The following is a 22,063-nucleotide window of genomic DNA, read 5'->3' on the forward strand; positions in this document are numbered from 1 at the left end:
ATAATCCACTTAACAGCAGTGATTCATACTTTTTTTTTTTTACCATTAGACATAAGAAATACGTTTTATAGGGGTATATGTATACAAACTAAAAGAAATGTTTCATTAAAGAATTTTTATTCTATTAGATGCAATAAACTTTTCGTTCTGTTGCATTTTCTTAACCCTGTAGATCATGACCAACAGTTTTAAGAATTATTTGAAACATTTACAATTGTGGCTCATTTATTCATCCAATGCCTACTATGTGTTAGACATACTTGGTACTGGGGATAAAATCAGAAACGATACAAAGTTCATGTCCCCATGGAACTTCTGGAAAGAGAAAGACAGTAAACAACTAGCCATTACTTTATATAATAGAAAATAAGGGTAAAGAAGCACTCAAGTGCTTAGTCACTACATTTTGTAGGGGCTATTATTTCTTTTCACATGTCAACAGTGTTAAACTGTCAACATCCTCAGTATTCAAACTGCAAGAGTAAAATAATTGATCTTGAAAACCTTCAGCCTACTGATGTTTCAGATCTATCAGATATAGACATAACTGCTGCTAACTTTTCATTTGAAAGCAAGACAACTACATGCACATGATAATATGAGTGATTTTTATTTTTGAGCATGGTGAAAATTTTTTTCATTATCAATTTCTTCTAATGTTTTCCCTCTTCTGACCTTATTTTGAACTTTCATGTAAGCATTAGAGCCTATTTAATACTAGGCATTTTGATGCAATAAAATGGTTCATATTAAACTCAATGGTAGTAATTTTAATGCCAGTGATAATACTTTCAGTAATTATGGAGTGAAGAGCTTTCACTTAAAGATAATACATTTTTAGATAGATTTTAAATTTAAAAAAATCTTAGCAATAGTTTTTTAAAAGTGAATAGAGATTAGAAACTAAAATTTTTCATGGGTTTTTTCAGACTTATTTATTTAGTACCATTTTCATTTTTTATGTGTTAATTTATTAAATAGCTTGTATAAGGAAACAAAACTAACCCTGAAATGAAGTACAATCAGAATTTCTTTGCTTCATACATCTAAATTACCACTTTTAAAAAAGATAATTCCCTTAAAGTCAGATTGTGTTTTTGAATAAACAAAGTATGTTAGCATTATTTTATAAGTGAAACTTTATTAAGTGCTTGTTCCTGAGACCCTAACAACTTGAGAATTCTATAATATGTAATCATATAAAATACAATTTAAAGTTCTTTTATCTTGGTTTGGTTTGGTTTTGTCTATTCACCATTGCTTCCCAAAAATGTCTTCCCTAGTACATGCTTAAAGAAAGGTTCCAGGGCCTTCCCCGTGGCGCAGCCGTTGAGCACTGGGTTGCAAAGCTGCCCGCAGCCTCTACAGTGCCCGCTTGATCCCCAGCTCAGGATCCCCAGCCACTGGGCGAGGGTCCCACATGGCGCACAGACCTTTCCTGCCGCCCGCTGCTCCCCTCAGCAGTGTACTTCAGTCCTTCTGCCTGTTCTGTTCCCCACTCTGGCTCTGGTGAGTTCTGTCACCCTCCCCCACTTCTGACTATACCCAGTGCTTGTATTAATAAATAAATAAATCTTAAAAAAAAAAAAATATATATATATATATATATACTTTTTAAAAAAAAAAAAAAGGTTACAAAACATTCTTGATCTTTCCCCACAATTATTTCTCTGGTTTTAAAAAACTGTATATAGCTTCATTTATATTTAGTGAGGAAGTAAACATATGAAAATACAAATACTTTAATAAACTTTCTTGATAATCCCTCATTTTTCTTTAAATATAATTTTGTAATTATGGTATATTAAGAATTTGAAGTTCTGGTGTCTAAAGCAGAGTAAGTACTCATTTTCTTGCTTTTAATATTTGAGTGAATTTTTTTCCTCTCCTTAACTGATGAGCCTAGAGCAGCCATGGTAATAGGATGCCACCCTTTACTTTCTTTTTTTTACATTTTTTACATATATTCACTCTTTGTCTCCTCCAAGTATACCTCCTGCTTTATCTATGCCTCCACTACAAGAAATTGGAGAGATTTAATGACTCTCCTTCAAAGTAGGAATTCTGGCAGAAAAACTAAACTTCATTGTCAGAGTTTTCTAAAGTTCTTACATAGCAAATGATCTGAAATTTTCCACTGGGCATATCACAATTAGATACCCCGGGAATCACAGAGTTTAATGTAGAACTGGAAATGACTTGGTAGGTATAGCAGTATGGTTAGTTGTTTATTTTACTCTGTAAGTGACTATAACTCAGAACTCAAAATGGCTGATAAGCTATGTTGGTAACTGGGAAAAACAGCAAATGACCCTCCTTTAATTCAAATTAGACAAATCATTATACAAAATCATGTGTTACAAAAGAAACTAGTTTAAGAGAGGGTCAGAAAAACAAGACTAACAAGTAATTCAGGCTGTTGTATGTTTTGGGCACTTAAATGTGAATATATGATTAGACAGGAGAGAACTTGCTAGAAATACATTGTCCGGACCTTAATAACAGAATCATCAAAAGACAAGTGTCTTTTGTTGCAATCTTGGTTGTGGAAATAGTTTACCAACAATAGCTTACCTGTGTACATGACTCCTCTATTCACCTGTCCCTAGCCACCTTTGCTTAGATGGGCATAAAGAAAATAAAACATTCTTACACTGTGACAGGAATATATCATTTATTTTCAATATACATTTTATATCCTGGCTTACCCTTTTAACATTTGGGTTGAAGTGTTCTAGATTGAATTTGTGGGAAAAAATGATGGAGTCGGAAAATACGCAACTAGTAGTCAGGTCAACAACCTTACTGTTGCTTTGTTGATCAACTGCTGTGCTACCTTAATTAACTGTACTTGAATTCTTGTTTCCTCATCTTTAAAATGAAAAGTTTGGACTAGGTGTGGGAATTATTGCCAGTAGATGATGAAGTGTGTGATGTAGTCAGTAGATGACACTAGGGAATGATGTTAATATAGGTAGCTTATGCTTTTTGTAAAAACATTGCTGTTTCTTTCTTGCTCCCTCCCTCTTTCCTTCCTTACTTTTTCTTTTTTCTTCTCCTCTGCACACTGGACTGACCAAACAAATTTCCCCTGAGAGCCCGATTCCCCCTCCAGGCACCATCCCCATTCCCTAAATCACTAATGTCCCTTTCATAAACATTGGACTGGGCAATGCAATTGATAAAAGTTGTTTCTAACTTATAAAAATGAAAGTGAGGAGTGCAGCTGGGTTCACAAGAGAGGTTGAATATTGGAGGAAAATATACAATTTGAAGGTAATTTTTTTTTTGTAAATTGATCTAGTTTGAGAAAAGTGAAGATAATGTTGATATTCTATATTTGTACACAATTGGCACATCTCCCCAGCTCTTCATGTTGGCTTAAATTGAGCAAAGGTAAGTTTATTAAAGAATTAAAACTGAGGATTCAAGCCCAGGAACAGCCTCCAGAAAGTTTTGGGAAAGCTGTCTGAATTCTGAGCCTCACAATGAGAATTTTTTATAGTCTGAAAGGATAGCATTATCTATTTTAACGAATTTTTACAGAGAAAGTCTGAGCATCTGGTTAATGTATATATTTGATATTGTCTATGTGTTGAGGGAAAGAAAGTTTATTAAAATTTACCCTGTCTATTTAAAGCCTTTTCTTTTGGGGACTGGGAGTTTTAGCAATGCCCATAAACCTTGAAGTCTTGCCTTTCTTTGAAATTACTGATTTGCCTGGAAATAACTTTTCTATTCTTGACACAGCTTCTTCACAAGCCAGTCCACCTGTGCCATTGCTCTTTGACTTGATTCCTTAGTTGAAACCAGTGAGAGTGGTACTTTTAGTTGTTGATTTTGTTATATACTAGGAAGTGTTCACATCTATAGGAGGCCTATGTTAATCATACTAGTAAATAATTTCATTACTGAGTTAGTCAGCAGTGATACCAATTGAACCTTTGTCAAACTTAAAAATGTATATGCATAACTTAAGTAAAAGTTTTTCTTTACTCAGTTTCACTCACCAAACTTATCTTTGCTATTTTTTTGCTTTTGCTGGTCTCAAATATGTTCTGAGTATTTTTTATACTCTGTGATATACAGTATGTGTATATATGTATATTGTATATACACACACACGGTCTCCACAGCTAATGTTTGCTGTATATTTTGTGTTATTATCAACCTCGTAGAGATGAAGACAGGCAATGTGATAAAGTCTCTGGAAACATTTCTTATGAAATGAGAAAATTATTCTCATATTTCAGTGCATACTTTTTTTTTTAATATTAGTAGTTTGCTTTTATTTATTTTTTAAAGATTTATTTATTAATACGAGCACTGGGTACAGTCAGAAGCACGAGAGGGTGACAGAATTCACCAGCGCCAGAGCGGGGAACAGAACAGACAGAAGGACTGAAGTACACTGCTGAGGGAAGCAGCGGGCGGCAGGAGAGGTCTGTGTGCCATGTGGGACCCTCCTCCGGTGGCTGCGGAGCAGCCTGGGATCTAGTGGGCGCTGCAGAGGGTGCGGGCAGCTTTGCAACCCAGTGCTCAACCGCTGCACCACCGGGGAGGCCCCAGTGCAAACTGTTTTATAGTTCTCATTACTAAAATTAAAGAAATGGAATGATTTGGCTATAAATAATTAAGATTGGTAATGGAAAATTAAATTTATAAACATCTAAGTTTATAATTTTGCTGATAAAATTTTAAATTTCATATGTTCATTTTTGTTTTATGTACTAATGACTTTTCTTAATAGTTTAAGAAAACTATTGTAGAGGCAGGACTGGGCACAGTGCAGGTTCTCTGATCCCATGCAGACCGGGTAAAGGAGGAGTCAGAATCCTCAGTAGTTTTGCAGGTGTTTTATTGCAGTTCACAAGGCATATGGCAGGCAGGGGTGCTGGCTGGGGGGCTGGGAGGCTGGCAGGCCTCCCAGCCCCCAGCAAGTCTTCACTCTATCTGGGCTCTCTAGCGTTCGTTCTGCTGCTTCTCGGCTTCTCTTTCGGCTTCTGCTTCGACTTCTGCTTCGGCTTCTACTACTACTGCTGCTGCTGCTGCTGCTGCTGGAGTCCCCGTGACGCCGCCCTTAAAAGCACAGTCTTAGCTCAGCTGAATCCCATCTACCTATGCCCACACCCTATTCCAAGTGCCCACCATCAGGCATGCATTCAGGACAAGGATCCATCATCTATCCTGATGGCGGAAGGGCAGAAAAGCCTGATATTTTCTTTACCCTACAGTCCACCCCCTCAGGGTTTTCTGCCATACAGTCTATACATATATATATACAATTTTCTAAGCAAACAAACAATGCAGCCATGGCCCACAAAAGCAAATACATCAAATATAACAAAATACAATATAACAAAATACAACAGAACACAAATAAGTCCAGGCAGGGCACCAACCTAGTGCAAAAGACAATTATTGGTACCAGCAGATGAGCCACCAAATCTGCTGAAGGCACTGCTCATACGAGGGAGGGGAACCATTCACGGCATCCACTATAACACACAAGGAACCATCAGGCTTCCTGGCCTTCTCTGGCTGTAGTCTCGACTACAAGGCACACACAGCATCCACCCCCAGGATGCACTAGCTCTGGGATTGGCAATTTTATTCTGTTGGGGGTAATCGCCAATCCTCAGGGTTTCTGTCTGCAGTCGCTCCAACACTCGGCCTTCATGGCCACCAATGCGACTCGCAGACCCCTGCACTCAAGCCAACCCACTGCACAAGCACATGGGTCGGGGATCCAAACTCTACATTTGGCTTGGGCTCCATCCCAAGCCACGTTCCCCACCCGTCCCCCAAGGACGGGTTCCTCAGCTCCTCACCCTCACTCAAGAATGAGCAGGGCATCACCCACAGGTGATTTTACGAGACTCACAGGGCTTCAGCATACCCAGGCTGCTTAACAGCCCCTTAGGGCTTCTCAGCTTAGCCTCAGTACCAGCTTTTTTGCCTTCTTAGTTGGCTTTTCTCCTCCACCTGGCTGCTGGGCATGCACAGGCTGCTTTTGGCCATCAAGGCCCACTGGCTACCCCCAGATTCTCAAAAAAAAAAACATAACCTGCCAAGGTCCTCCGCCTTCTGGCGGGATTGCCAGTCCAAGTCCATCAGTTCATCAGTTAAAGTCCATTGGCCTCTCCCTGCGTCAGCAGCAGCCTGCTGCCTCAGGGGTCATTGGCTGGTCCTTTCTGGTGTCGTTGCCTGGTCCTTTCCAGTGTCGTTGCCTGGTCCTTTCCGGTGTTGTTGCCTGGTCCTCTCGGGCGTCTCCTCCATGCGAGGTCTCGTCCCAAAGCTCCGGACCGTATCCACCTTCTGTGCTGCCATGGTGCCTCCAGCGTCATCACAGGCAAACAGTCTGTTCTCCTTAGTCCCTTCAGGTCTTCGGAGGGCTCCAATACCCGTCTACATGGATCCTGCCGACTACGCCAATTGTAGAGGCAGGACTGGGCACAGTGCAGGTTCTCTGATCCCATGCAGACCGGGTAAAGGAGGAGTCAGAATCCTCAGTAGTTTTGCAGGTCTTTTATTGGGGTTCACCAGGCATATGGCAGGCAGGGGTGCTGGCTGAGGGGCTGGGAGGCCTGCCAGCCTCCCAGCCCCCCAGCAAGTCTTCACTCTATCTGGGCTCTCTAGCGTTCGTTCTGCTGCTTCTCGGCTTCTCTTTCGGCTTCTGCTTCGGCTTCTGCTTTGGCTTCTACTGCTGCTGCTGCTGCTGCTGCTGCTGCTGCTGCTGCTGCTGCTGCTGCTGGCGTCCCCGTGACGCCGCCCTTAAAAGCACAGTCTTAGCTCAGCTGAATCCCATCTACCTATGCCCACACCCTATTCCAGGTGCCCGCCATCAGGCATGCATTCAGGACAAGGATCCATCATCTATCCTGATGGCGGAAGGGCAGAAAAGCCTGACATTTTCTTTATCCTACACTATTATGATCACTTGTTTTACCAGAAAAACAAAAAACCATTAGAATTCCAACTTTCCTTTCCTTCTACTGATGAAGAAAATATAGGCAAAATACAGGATTTGGCAACCAGAAAAGAGTGATTACAAGAACATGGTCTTTCTGGAATAATAGAGAAACAAAAAGAATGGTTCATTGTTATGAAATTAGAAGGACATTTCCACATATTCTTCGACCAAAAAAAGAGGGAGATTTTGTTTTTCTCAAGCTGTAGAGATACTGAGAATAATTATATCCTCTCTTGGGATGTTTAAAAGACATATGCTCTGACCACTACATCAGCTTGAGCTAAGAATTTCCACATTTTCAATTAATGATACTCCTTTCAGGGTCAAAAAGTAAAGAAAGTAACTTGAGATGTACTTGTGCACTTGCCATGCAACCTTCATTGTGGGAGTAGAAGTGGAGGCATCTACTAAGTAGAGATAAGGATGTATGACATAGCCCCTTAACACAAAGAATTATCAGATTCAAAATGTTAGTAGTGTTGGAGTTGGGAAACCATGACCTTGAAGTAACAAGACTACAAGAGTCATAGTTGAGTTATTTAATTAAGGATACAGGTTGTATTAGTTGGCGATTTAACCTACTTTCTGCCAGTCTAGCTAGGATTACTTATTTATCAATGAAAGGCGACAGGTGTATAAGTCCTTTTTTACCTGGTGCAAAAAAAAAAAAAAAAAAGTGCCAGGTGTTATCTCTCATGACGCATATTGCCAGTCTCCTTGATTTGCCAACATCCATCACCATTAATGATCTTCAGGACACTGCTTTAAGATGTCTTCATTCTTGTTTATTTTTTTAAAGATTTATTTACTTATGCATACAAGAACTGGGGTACAGCCCAGAGGTGCTAGGGGTGAGAGGATTCACCAGAGACAGAGTGGGGAACAGAACAGGCAGACTGACTGAAATGCACTGCTGAGGGGAGCGGCAGGGAGGACGGGAGATGTTTGCTGTGCCATGTGGATAGCTCCCTGGCTGGCCAGGGATCAAACTTGTGCTGCAGAGGCTGCGGATAGCTTCACAGTGCTGTGCTTAACCCCTTGTGCCACCAGGGAGGCCCATCATTTTTGTTTAAATTATCTTTCACTCCTGGTGTCACCCACTTTAACACTTTTTAGACTATTAGAGTCTTGCAGTCTTGCAGTAGTATTCTTTTTTTGGCATATATTTTCAGTTTCTGCATACAACTTTAAATCTCTTCATCGTTGTCATTGCCATTTAAAAAGTTTGTTTTGTCTGATTTTGAATTACGATTTTCTTATCTTGGGCATACTACCTGTCAGTCCCTAGTAAAGAGTGACAGCAATCTACTGAACTAGGCTGAGACCCAGTCAAGTGTGGATGGATACATATATCTCATATCTCGCTATGGTTTCATTTTTCTGATTGTCTGCCATACTCTTAGCTGTTTTGTGAACTGCAGTGCTTCTTGTGTGTCAGCCTAGGAAGTTATAGTTCATTGTGCGTTTTCTCAGACAGCTGGGCACTGCACAAGGTGTGGCTGCCCCTCCCTGTCACCAGGATAATTCTCATTCACATCTCCCACTACAGATGGAGAATAAGGAAATTAATAATTCAGAGTACATATATAAGTGATCTTTCCTAGACTGGGGCCGATTTGCCTTTTGTTCAAAAACATTTTAATGAAGAGATGCCCAATGGTGAGCTAGGAGTGAGAAGATAGGGAAACTGGGTTAAGAACTTAATTTTGTCAACAAACAGCAGCTCCATAACCTTTTCAGTGCTCTAGGTATTAACTTGTGTTTAAATAGTGGACTTACAGAAGTAACTGTCTCCTTATATTTTTGTGATTTTGTAAAACTCAAAATTCTTTTGTGTTTATATCAATAATTAACTTTATGTTCAGCCTGTGACTGTTGACAAAAAGAAGAAATCAAGATTCTTTGTGAAGAATCCCTTACTGTCCTCTCAAGAGAGAAGAGGAAATAAGTTTCATTGGAGATAGATAAAACTATGCCCATTAGCAGTGGGACAGGAAATAACTGTATCCTCCTGTCTAATCAATTTTCGTTTGTATAAGCAGCATCTAACTGCATTTGGCAAATAGTGTTCTTAATAGGGCTTATGGGGCTTCCGGTTTCAATGACTCTGGTTGAAGAGTGATAGAATTTCTTCCCTTTTGAACCATGTGTTACTATTCCTCAGGATTAATTCTGTTTATAGTAAGTTTATAGTAAGTTGCTGTGTATATATTTGAAAAGATTTAGCATGTTTTGGAACGTAGTATTGACATACTTAGAAACATCGCTGTATGGGCAGGACAGGACACTGAGCAGGTTTTCTATGATCCAGCAGACAGGGTAAAGGAGGAATCAGAGTCCTCAGTGGTATTTTGCAGCTCTTTTATTGGGATTTAATGGGCACATGGCAGGCACGGGTGCTGGGGGGCTGGGAGGCTGGCAGTCCTCCCAGCCCCCAGCAAATCTTCACTCTATCTGGGCTCTCTGGCATTCTCTCTGCTTCTCTTCTTTTGGCTTCCGTTCGTTCTTGGCTTCTGCTGGCATCCATGGGACACCCCCCTTAAAAAGCACAGTCTTAACCCAGGTGAATCCCATCTGCCTATGCCCACACCCTGTTCCAGGTGCCCGCCATCAGGCATGCATTCAGGACTGCAAGGATCCATCATCTATCCTGATGGCGGGAGAGCAGAAAAGCCTGACATTTTTTCCTTACCCTACAATCGCCTACCTCCTTAGTTTTAGTTTTTGGACACATTTCTTGCAAATTCCTTTTCTTCCTTTCTGAGGCTAGTATGTGAAGTCTGTGGTTGTGAAAAATCCCAAGTCTTGTATGTCACTTTTCTTTGGGATAGTTGTTGACTTTAGTATTCAGTATCTCAAATAAAACAATTTTGATAGTACAACTTAGAACATAATATTTAAATCTTACAAATTCTAAAAGATTAAACAAAAATGTTAGAAGAAGTATTAAATAGGCTCACAAAACAGCCAGTTTGTAATCTGATAAAAGAACTCTACTGTAGGGTAAGGAAAAATGTCAGGCTTTTCTGCCCTCCCGCCATCAGGATAGATGATGGATCCTTGCGGTCCTGAATGCATGCCTGATGGCGGGCACCTGGAGTAGGGTGTGGGCATAGGTAGATGGGATTCACCTGGGCTAAGACTGTGCTTTTAAGGGCGGCGTCGCGGGGACACCAGCAGAGGCGGAAGAGAAGCCAAGCAGAAGCTGAGAGAAGGCCGTAGAGCCTTCTCTATGTGAGGATTTGCTGGGGGCTGGGAGGACTGCCAGCCTCCCGGCACCCCAGCACCCCTGCCTGCCGTGTGCCTGGTGAACCCCAATGGAAGACCTGCGGGACCACTGGGGACTACCATTCCTTCTTTACCCGGTCTGCATGGGATCCTAGGGAACCTGCTCAGTGTCGTTCCTGCCTTTACATCTACCCATAGGGATTTTTAACTACACAGCTTTTTTTTTTTTAGATGCCCCCCTTCTCTTTCCTAAGAGCTTATTAGCTTCTAGTCTGGTTAGGTATAAATAAATTATCCTTTTTCTTAGTGGTGAAGTCATTTGACAACTCTATAAAACATATTTTTATTGTTAGTAAAACCCTCAGTTTCTTTTTTTTTTTGTGGGACCCTCACCGGTGGCCTGGAATCGAGCTAGTGCGGCAGAGGCTGCGAGCAGCCTCACAACCCAGCGTGCAACCGCTGCGCCACCAGGGGAGGTGTAAAGGCAGGACTGGACACAGTGCAGGTTTTCCGATCCCATGCAGACCGGGTAAAGGAGGAGTCAGAGTCCTCAGTAGTTTTGCAGGTTTTTTATTTGGGGTTCACCAGGCATGTGGCAGGCAGGGGTGCTGGCTGGGGGGCTGGGAGGCAAGTCTTTACTCTATCTGGGCTCTCTGGCGTTCTTTCTGCTGCTTCTCGACTTCTCTTTCGGCTTCTGCTTCGGCTTCTGCTGCTGCTGCTGCTGCTGGCGTCCCCGTGACGCCGCCCTTAAAAGCACAGTCTTAGCTCAGCTGAATCCCATCTACCTATGCCCACACCCTACTCCAGGTGCCCGCCATCAGGCATGCATTCAGGACAAGGATCCATCATCTATCCTGATGGCGGAAGGGCAGAAAAGCCTGATATTTTCTTTACCCTACAGTCCACCCCCTCAGGGTTTTCTGCCATACAGTCTATACACATATATATACAATTTTCTAAGCAAACAAACAATGCAGCCATGGCCCACAAAAGCAAATACATCAAATATAACAAAATACAATATAACAAAATACAACAGAACACAAATAAGTCCAGGCAGGGCACCAACCTAGTGCAAAAGACAATTATTGGTACCAGCAGATGAGCCACCAAATCTGCTGCCAAAGGTACTGCTCATACAAGGGAGGGGAACCACTCACGGCATCTATTGCAACACGCCAGGAGCCGTCAGGCTTCCTGGCCTTCTCTGGCTGTAGTCTTGGCCACAAGCCACACACAGCATCCATCCCCAGGATGCACTAACTCTGGGACTGGCAATTTTATTCTGTTGGGGGTAATCGCCAACCCTCAGGGTTTCTGTCTGCAGTCGCTCCAACACTCGGCCTTCATAGCCACCCATGCGACTCGCAGACCCCTGCACTCAAGCCAACCCACTGCACAAGCACATGGGTCGGGGATCCAAACTCTACATTTGACTTGGGCTCCACCCCAAGCCACATTCCCCACCCGTCCCCCAAGGACAGGTTCCTCAGCTCCTCACCCTCACTCAAGAATGAGCAGGGCATCACCCACAGGTGATTTTACGAGACTCACAGGGCTTCAGCATACTCAGGCTGCTTAACAGCCGCTTAGGGCTTCTCAACTTAGCATCAGTACCAGCTTTTGCCTTCTTAGTTGGCTTTTCTCCTCCACCTGGCTGCTGGGCATGCACAGGCTGCTTTTGGCCATCAAGGCCCACTGGCCACCCCCAGATTCTCAAAAAAAAAAACATAACCTGCCAAGTTCCTCCGCCTTCTGGCGGGATTGTCAGTCCAAGTTTATATGTCCATCAGTTGAAGTCCATTGGCCTCTCCCTGCATCAGCACCGGCGGGCTCCAAATCCTGGTCCTCTCTTCCCGACTATTCTTGCTGCCTCAGGGGTCATTGGCTGGTCCTTTCCGGTGTTGTTGGCTGGTCCTTTCCGGTGTCGTTTTCTGGTCCTCTCGGGTATCTCCTCCATGCTAGGTCTCGTCCCACAGTTCCGGACCGTATCCACCTTCTGTGCCGCCATGGCGCCTCCAGCGTCGTCACAGGCAAGCAGCCTGTTCTCCTTAGTCCCTCCAGGTCTTCGGAGGGCTCCAATACCCATCTACATGGATCCTGCTGACTACGCCAATTGTAGAGGCAGGACTGGACACAGTGCAGGTTTTCCGATCCCATGCAGACCGGGTAAAGGAGGAGTCAGAGTCCTCAGTAGTTTTGCAGGTTTTTTATTTGGGGTTCACCAGGCATATGGCAGGCAGGGGTGCTGGCTGGGGTCTGGGAGGCTGGCAGGCCTCCCAGCCCCCCAGCAAGTCTTTACTCTATCTGGGCTCTCTGGCGTTCGTTCTGCTGCTTCTCGGCTTCTCTTTCAGCTTCTGCTTTGGCTTCTGCTGCTTCTGCTGCTTCTGCTGCTTCTGCTGCTGCTGCTGCTGCTGCTGCTGCTGGCGTCCCCATGATGCCGCCCTTAAAAGCACAGTCTTATCTCAGCTGAATCCCATCTACCTATGCCTACACCCTACTCCAGGTGCCCGCCATCAGGCATGCATTCAGGACAAGGATCCATCATCTATCCTGATGGCGGAAGGGCAGAAAAGCCTGATATTTTCTTTACCCTACAGGAGGGCTCCTCAGTTTCTTTTTTAATGGATGCAATGAAGACTTAAGTGCAATGCATTCATAGACTTAATTGTAAAAGCTAAAGCTCTGTGATCTAAATTGCTTATCAGGTAACACTGATTTTCCTTCCATTAGTAAATTTCCTAGAAAATATTATGGAAAGCCATTGCTGCTTTATTTTGCTAAAACTAGGAATGCATCTTTTCTGGTCTTAAACTTCTGAAGAGTAAGAGAAGGCCAGGCTTGGTTATTAATCAACACTAAATTCCTGTCAGAGAAAAACCTGTGTGGAAAGAGGACTGGTGTGTTGCGGGGGGGCGGGGGGGGATTAGGGATACATTAACTGGGTCTCTTTTGTAATTGAGTAACAGAATTTCCTTCTTGAAATTTAACCTAAAAGACATATTGTCTTTAGTTTAATCAAGGTAGAAAATGAGTGGCTTAAAGTGAAGAACTTATATCAGATGTTTTGTACCACGATTTTTTATTTTAATTATTTTTATTTTTATTTATTTATTTATTTATTTATTTATTTATTTATGCAAGCTTTGGGTACAGTCAGAAGCGCAGGAGGGTGAGAGGATTCACCAAAGCCAGAGCGGGGAGCAGAGCAGGCAGAAGGACCGAAGTACACTGCTGAGGGGAGCAGCAGGCGGCAGGAGAGTTCTGCGCGCCATGTGGGACCCTCCTCCGGTGGCCAGGGAGCAGCCGGGGATCGAACCGGCGCTGCAGAGGCAGCGGGCAGCTTCACAACCCAGCGCTCAACCGCTGCGCCACCAGGGGAGGCCCTGTACCACGATTTTTTTAAATTAAGCTGTAGTTATTAATGAACCTGGAGAAAATGGAATCAAATCTGTTGTTTATAAATATGTTTCTATTCATGTTCAGTAATGAATATCATAGGTGTTTTTTAGCTTTCTTAGTGTTCACATATAGGTAGTAAAGAACAGGAGTTTTTTATTTTTAAAGATTTATTTATTTATGTATACAAGAACCGGGATACAGGCCAGAGGTGTGGGGGATGAGAGGATTCACCAGAGAGACAGAGTGGGGAGCAGCAGGCAAGACAGGTCTACTGTGCCACGTGGGTAGCTCCCTGGCTGGGGATCAAACTCATGCTGCAGCGGCTGCAGTCAGCTTCATGTTATGTCTTAACCCCTTGTGCCACCTGGGAGGCCCACAGGAGTATTTTCTTCAGACGACACAAGACAAATTCCCAAAGAATGCCTAGATTAGAAGAGAGTTAATAGCTTCACCGGCCATTGGTGTTAAGAGTTGTGACTCTATTAGGGATGGTACCGTCGCTTCTGATGATTTTAAGGCTTATTTAAATGAAATCTATTTTAAATAGTTAGATAATAGCTATATCTGAACTTTCATGGGAATTCATCCTTTTCTAACAAATTTCTGTATATGGATATTGTAATGGCAGGAAGGCAGTGAGCAGGTTCTCTGGATCTGAGCAGACGGGTAAAGGAGAGTATAGGAGCCCTCAGTGGCTTTTTCAGGCTTTTAATGATCTTTCCATACCATTTATAGTGAGACAACCAGGTGCAGGGCAGACCTTCCAGTCCCTGATGAATCTTTATCTCAACTCTCTGGTGAGTTTTCTCTCTCATGGCCTCCGCTGCACTCCACCTATTCTGCCAACCTTATATGTTCAGACTCTTGGTTCAGATGTACACACTCACTGTAAAGGGCAGGAATGGACACAGTGCAAGTTTTCTAGGATCTAGCAGACTGGGTAAAGGAGGAGTCAGAGTCCTCAGTGGTTTTTTGCAGGTCTTTTATTGGGATTTACCCAGTACACAGCAGGCAGAGGTGCTGGGGGGCCGGAAGGCTGGCAGGCCTCCCAGCCCCCAGCAAGTCTTCATTCTATCTGGGCTCTCCGGCCTTCTCTCAGCTTCTGCTTCTCTTGCTTCTCTCTCAGCTTCTGTTGGCGCCCCCGTGACGCCTCCCTTAAAAGCCCAGTCTTAGCCAGGAGAATCCCATCTACTTATGCCCACACCCCATCCAGGTGCCCACCATCAGGCATGCGTTCAGGACCTCAAGGATCCATCATCTATCCTGATGGCGGGAGGGCAGAAAAGCCTGACATTTTCTTCACTCTACACTCACACACACCCATACCACACTCCAGGTGTCCACCATCAGGCATACATGCTATGTGCCCACACTCCCAAGCGCCTCCTGCATTCAAGGCTGCAGGTGATAACCACAGAGGCCAATTGCGCAAAAGCCTGAACAATGTTCATTTACCTACGTGAAGGGTAAGTGATTATCAGGCTTTTCTGCCTTCCTGCCATTAGCATTTATGATGGATCCCTGGGTCCTAGATGCATGCCTGATGGTGGACACCTGGAGTAGGGTATGGGCATGCATAGGTGGGCACACCTGGGCTGAGACCAGGCTTATAAGGGCGGCATCATGGGGAAGCCAGGAGGAATGAGAGCAAGAGAAAAAGAGAGAGTAGCAGAGTAGAAGGAGAACAAGACAAACCAATGGAATGAAAGAACACTAGAAAGCCCAAACAGCATGTAGACTCGCTTGCCAGCCTCCCAATCCCCCAGCCCCCTACCTGCTGTGTACCTGGTTGCCATATCACATGTAAAAGCTCAATAAAAGCCACCAAGGATTCCAGGACTCTGGTTTACGCATCTGCTTGGATCATAGAGATCCTGCTCTATGCCATCCTGCCCCTACACTATAGGTACACAGAGATTTTTTAGAAATCTCATATATATAGTAAAAATTTAGTAAATTAATGAACTAAATGTCAAAATTTTAAAATAGTGACTGAAATCAAGGTCCCAACTCCAGTGCTTAAGGAAAAACTTTTGCTAGTGCTTTCTAGATTGGAACTGCTAAATTTAATTATAACAGGTTAACAATTGATTACCTGTTTTGCCAGTTGTCATACATTAAAAATAGTGTAAAATTGGTAGTAATATAGTTCTGTCATCTACATGTAAGACTTGCATCATTTGCTGAAAATGTTTTTGGGTAATGATTTCACAGAATAATTTTTTTTCTAATTTTATTCATTTATTATTTTTATTTTTCATTGATTTACAGCATTGTGTATGATTTAAGGAAACAGGTTCACTCATCACCCACAGTCCTTCACCATAGACCATTTGGACTCCTCCCCACTGTGTTCTCACCTCTACTCTCTCTCCCTCTAGTAGCCTCAGTTGTGCTAAGGCTATCTATTTTTGTTATTTCAGTTATCTATTGCTATGTACCAAGCCATCCTAAAACTTGGTGGCTGAAAGCAAGAAGTAAAAGGATTTTAGTATTTTTCACAGCTCTGTACAGTTCTTTGGGCATCTTTCTTGCCACTGCAGTTAGGTGGTCTTTGGGACCGGAGTCACCTGGGAGGCTCCTTTGGGTTTTGCTTGCAGCTGGCCTTCTCTCCTCGATGTCATCAATCTCATCGTCTCTTCTCTGTACATGACCTCGTCACAATCTCTCTTGCAGGGTAGTCAGACTTCCTACTTAGTAGCTTAGGGCTCACAAACAAGCATTCCAAGATGGAGGAAGCAAAAAATACCAGACTTTTAAAGGTGAGGCCTGATGTGGCATAGTGTCATTTCCACAACATTCTATTGGTTAAATGAAAATTGCAAACCCACTCACATTTCAACCAGATAGGCAGGAAGTTGGGTTATCTGGGGACTATTTTTAGAACTGAACTAATATAGTCATATACCTTAAAATTTCTTTTTTAAAAAAAGATTTATTTATTTATACAAGCACTGGGTACAGTCAGAAGCACAGAAGGGTGAGAGAATTCACCAGAGCCAGAGCGGGGAACAGAACAGGCAGACCGACAAAATACACTGCTGAGGGGAGCAGCAGGCGTGGCAGGAGAGGTCTGCGTGCCATGTGGGGACCCTTGCCGGCGGCCGGGGATGGAACCAGCACTGCAGAGGCTGGGGGCAGCTTCGCAGCCCAGCGTTCAACCACTTTGCCACCAGGGGAGGCCCAATATACCTTAAAATTTCATTTTAGACTGTTTATATTAAGTATATGCTGGTAAGCATAAGCTTCATTACAGATGTAAGTCAGGCTACTAGGAATTTCTGTGTGAAAATTTAGTTGGCTGGCAGTACATGACAGGACTGTGCTACAGAGGTTGCTGCATAAGTACTTAAGGTCTTTGAACCTTTATCAAAACTAGAATGTGTGCGTCACATTACCCCCACGGGGACAGGAGGGTTCCCTGGGCTGAGAGTTTGGTTTGGTGGGGTCCTTTCCCATTCTGCCCACCCACTCCAGTGTCCAGTGTAGAGGAGTCTTAGACATGAAAGGGAAGGAGAATGCTTCCACTTGGGGTTATTATTTGGGTGTGGGGCGGGGCTGGGAAAATATGGGATTAACTATCTACTCTTCCTTGATGGTAATGTTATGCAGAGTTAGAGATCAAGTCTAACCTCTGGAGTTAGAGATCAAGTCTAACTTCTAGGCATGGACATTATCTCTTAATTCCTCTCATACATGCCACAGTAAGCTAGAAACAAATCTACTTTTATCCATAAAGTATCAGAAATAATTGCTTCTCCTTTAGAAAATAACTTCTTACATAATTGTATATGTAATTGTCCTGGTTTCACTGCCCTGACTTTATTGCATTGTTGCAGACTGTGTGATTAGAAGCATTCACCCACTGGGATGTGCCCAGAGAGACAGTGATGTCACTTGGGGAAGATGCACTGGAGCCTTCTTTCAGCACCAGTGTAGGAAATGAGGACATTGAGACTACCTGGCATGAGCTGCAGAACAGCTCTGCTGGTGAGTGTGACTGTCAGTCCTAACCTGAGTGATACATAGTGAATTCTTTAAACACCACACAGTCATGTCTCCGTTCTGTTTCCTACTCTACTGCTAGGATTTTTCCCTAAAACGCAAATCAGCTAATATAATTCCTTTGCTTTTTAAAAATTTTTATTTGACTGCCAGTACTGTAGGCTATAGTCCAAACTTCTTAGTAGGTCATAACAATATTTTCTTAAAGTTAATTCAAGCTCCCTCTTCCCCCATTTTTCTATCCTTTCCCCAACCATCCAGCTTGCAAGCCATGTTATACCAACCTCCTGACTGTGCTTACTTTAGCATATGCCATGTATTCTAACTAGAATTTTTTGTATCCTTTTCTGCTTGACCTCTAGTGATCCTACACAGTGTTGTCTCCTCTGTGAGAATAGGCATCATTAGGTGCTTCCTCTTGCAGTACTAGTATAACTCTGGTTTACATATGAACATCCTTTATTGTTTCACATCTATCAGTGCATCTCTCTTGCTCATTGGGTTCTTAAGTGGTAGAGGTTTTCTCAATGTCTGTCTTCATAGCCACAGTCAATAGGACAATTCTTGATGCATAAGCTATGTGTAAGTAATACTTGTTAGGAGGATGGATGGGTGATGTTAAACTCAGGATCACAAATAAGATTAATAAATCTATTGATTTTGCTCAGTAGTTAATCAGCTCCAAGCTTTGTTGCGCCAACAATCAACTAAGGAAAGTGAAGTATCACCATCAAGAGGGCAAAAAGAGTCTCCTTTAGTAAGTATAAATTTTTTGCAAACTGACAAAAACATTATTTTTCTGGCTATGTTTTAACTTTATAGTGTCATTTAGTAGTACATGTTATAGTCAAATTCTGAGTATAGCATGCTAATAGCTAAAAGGGTTCAAAGAAATTATTTTCCCTTTGATTATTTTAACTGAAGAAGAGAGTCTTCTATGGCAAAAAGAATCCTAATCTTTTGATTTATGCTTTTATTATTTTTCACTTGAAAATATATGGTTATAACTTGATGTGCGAAATAAAAAGTTACACTGTATTTCTTCTGAAGTTGCTTGTTTTCTTATTGCTATTGCTTTGGTAGAGTGTGTTATTCCTGACTGAAGCAATGGCATAAGCTAGCGACTGAGATTGATGCAAGGGAAAGAGAGGTGTGAGGGGACGTCTTAACCAGGCTAAAATGCCAAAATAATAGTTAAGGCTTTAGGTCTAGCTAGAATTTGTCACATGCTCTCTAGAAGGGTATGATACCTTGCAGGATTTTTGTAATAATTAGATGAGATTGTAATGTTTAAAATTTTTTTAGAAAATATATGAAATGAGACAAATATAATATGTTGTAGTAGCAGTAATCACCTTGCATTTTCACTGTGAGTGACAGTTGGATACCAAGGCTACATGCTGAAAACTACAGAGACATATCACTTTGTTTGCCTCACAAGCTAAAGTTTTTTTTTTTTTCTTTTAAAGATTTATTTATTCATTCATACAAGAACTGGGATATAGGGGTATGACAGTACTCCCATGTTCACACTTCATTTCCACCTGACACATACTCTCATACTTAATTTCCACCTCGGAGAAATGTACTTAATATTCCAATTCAATGTTTATTGGTGTAAGTTACTGTTTTACTAAAGCATTTCATCATTCAGTTAATTTATTACTGTTGATACCTATTTTCTAGAATGCTTTTAAGATTTATTTATTTATTTATACAAGCACTGGGTACAATCAGAAGCATGGGAGGGTGAGAGAATTCACCAGAGACAGCGGGGAGCAGAACAGACAGGCGAAGTACACTGCTGAGGGGAGCAGCAGGCGCAGCAGGAGAGGTCTGCATGCCATGTGGGACCCTCGCCCTGTGGCCGGGGATTGAACTGGCACTGCAGAGGCTGCGGGCAGCTTTGCAACCCAGCGCTCAACCACTGCGCCACTGGGGAGGCCCCTAGAATGCTTTTAAACAAACACAGTGGGTGGAGTATGTTTAAATTTGTTATTTGAAGTTGCTGTACCTGTGAAATGCTGAGACTTGCTTAGCATTCTAAAGAAAAAACTGAGCAATGATATTATGGTGCTAATTGAACCAAGCTATGCAGTAAGACCTTCATCGAGAGCATCAGTTCATTATGGAGTTATATGAAAGATTAGAACTTAGACTTTAAAATCTATTCTGTATATGTAATGATTATAAACCAAGAGTAGTAAGTAGTTCTTGAAGACTGCAGCTTTTTAAATGGACTTTGATAGCCAATTGACACACACTTACCTCAAGAATCTTTTCTTTAGCATGCTATTCTGTGTTTTAGGTAGCAATTCTTTGTTATAGTGATTTCTTGAAGAGAATTGTCCCTTGATCTCTGCATTATTTAAGGGATGTCACATTTTCAGATGATTCAAATAGGCAGTCCTTCCCAATCCAATTAAACTACACCAGTATTTGCCCATTAGCCATGTGCTTTTTATCTAAACTTACTTTCACTTTCCATCTTTATTGAATGGTATTCAGATCCCCGAATCTTAACTATTTGCGGAATACAGGATAGAGAAATAAATACTGTTAGCCACATTGTGATCTAGTATTCTTTTTCTTTGACATATATGTTAAATTTATGATGGATATAGTGTTCATCAACCCTTTGCTAAATCCAAATACTTAATTTTTTTTTTCCTGTTTTGTAGAGGTCATTGGGATACAAGGAAACCAGTTTACTTACTATACAAGATTGTCTTCCACTCATCACGGACCATTCTCAACACATTCATAAGTTAGACACAGAACTTAATTTATACAAAGTAAGTTTATCATGAAGAATTTAAACTTATCTAAATTCAAGCTTGTATTAATTATACTTTGTATGAAAAGATGCTAGTTTACTGGTCTTCATGTTTATAGTGATACACTGATGTTTGGTGTTTTTATATGATTAAAAATACTCATGTGTTACAGGTTCTTCTCAGGCTTGGGAATGCTATATTTGACCTGGCTATTTTTGATTGTTTAATTTCCCAGTAGTCTGTGTCTAATAATTTGATGGTATGGCTTGTGTTTCGAATTTTCCCTTTCTACCCCATTTACTATAGCCCATCTAATGGCAAATGCTATTGGAATATTAATACCAATCATTCCTCTACCTTTGTCAACTTATTGACGCTGTGGTACAAAATCTCTGCTTAAAGATTGTTTTTTTTTTTTTCAGGTTTTTAAAAATATTTATTTTGTTATATCATTGTTCATTTTTTAATTTTTTATACATTTTTAACATCATTGTTCATTTTTAAACAATGTTTGCTTCCCCCCACCTCAGGTGTAGTCCCCATAGAATTTCCTTTACCAGTGCACCCATGTACCATCACCACAGTCCCCTGAGCTCCTCCCTACCTCCCTCTGTTCCCTCTTCCTCCTCCTCCCCTGTAGGATGTCTCTGGTTTCTAACTGTCTGTTTGTTTTTGTTTTGTTTTATATTATTATTTCCCCTGATGTCTTATTTGGGTCCCCTATATTCCTCCTATAAGTGAAGCCGTTGGATATTTTTCTTTTTTTGTATGACTTATTTCACTGAGGATAATTCCTTTTAACTCCATCCATGTTGCTGCAAATGGCATGAGTTTATCTTTTTTGATTGCTGAATAGTATTCCATTGTATATACATATACCACATCTTCTTGATCCAGTCCTCTATTTTTGGGCATTAGGGTTGTTTCCAGGATTTACCTATTATAAATAGTGCTGAAATAAACGTAAGGGTACAGGTATTCTTTTGAATCAATGTTTTTATGTCCTTTGGGTAGATCCCTAGGAGTGGAGTTGCTGGGTCATAATGTAGCTCCATTTTTAGTAGACTGAGGAACCTCCAGACAGCTTTCCATAGTGGTGGACCAGGTGCACTCCCAACAGCACAGTAGGAAAGTTCCTTATTCACCATATCCTCGCCAACATTTGTTGTTGCTAATTTGTTTGATATGTGCCATTCTTACTGGTATAAGGTGGTATTTCATTGTGGTTTTTATTTGCTTTTCCCTGATGATAAGGGACATTCAACATATTTTCATATGCCTGTTGGCCATTTGTATTTCCTCTTTGGAGAAATGTCTTTTAAGTTCTCCTGTCCATTTCTTGACTAATTGTTTACTTTGCTTTTGTTGAGTCCTGTGAGTTCTTTGTATATCTTTGTGATAAGTCCCTTATCAGTTGTATGGTGCATAAAGATTTTTTTCCTGATCAGTGGGGTGTGTCTCTGTATTTTGGTTAATGTCTCTTTTGCTGTACAGAAGCTTTTCAGTTTGATGTGATCCCAGGTGTTTATCTTTTCTTTGACTTTCTTTGCTTTGGGTGATGAGTCTTTAAAGATGTTACTGAGATGTATATCTTGTAGTGTTTTACCTATATTTTCTTCTATATAATTTATGGTTTCAGGTCTTATGTCCAGATCTTTTATCCACTTTGAGTTGAGAG

General features: G+C 41.7%; 1 protein-coding gene across 1 annotated transcript in view; it reads left to right on the forward strand.

The window, feature by feature from the left end:
- SDCCAG8 (SHH signaling and ciliogenesis regulator SDCCAG8) overlaps nucleotides 1-22,063 on the forward strand; it is a 270,102-nt gene that overhangs the window by 1,072 nt on the left and 246,967 nt on the right. The window contains 4 exon segments of the mRNA XM_037509815.2: nucleotides 17,443-17,500; nucleotides 17,502-17,593; nucleotides 18,280-18,365; nucleotides 20,290-20,403. Of these exon segments, the coding sequence (XP_037365712.1) occupies nucleotides 17,443-17,500; nucleotides 17,502-17,593; nucleotides 18,280-18,365; nucleotides 20,290-20,403 (350 nt within the window).

The sequence above is a fragment of the Talpa occidentalis genome, unplaced genomic scaffold (assembly GCF_014898055.3).
Source record: "Talpa occidentalis isolate TD23 unplaced genomic scaffold, MPIMG_talOcc4v2.1 talOcc4.14, whole genome shotgun sequence".
Lineage (NCBI taxonomy): Eukaryota > Metazoa > Chordata > Mammalia > Eulipotyphla > Talpidae > Talpa > Talpa occidentalis.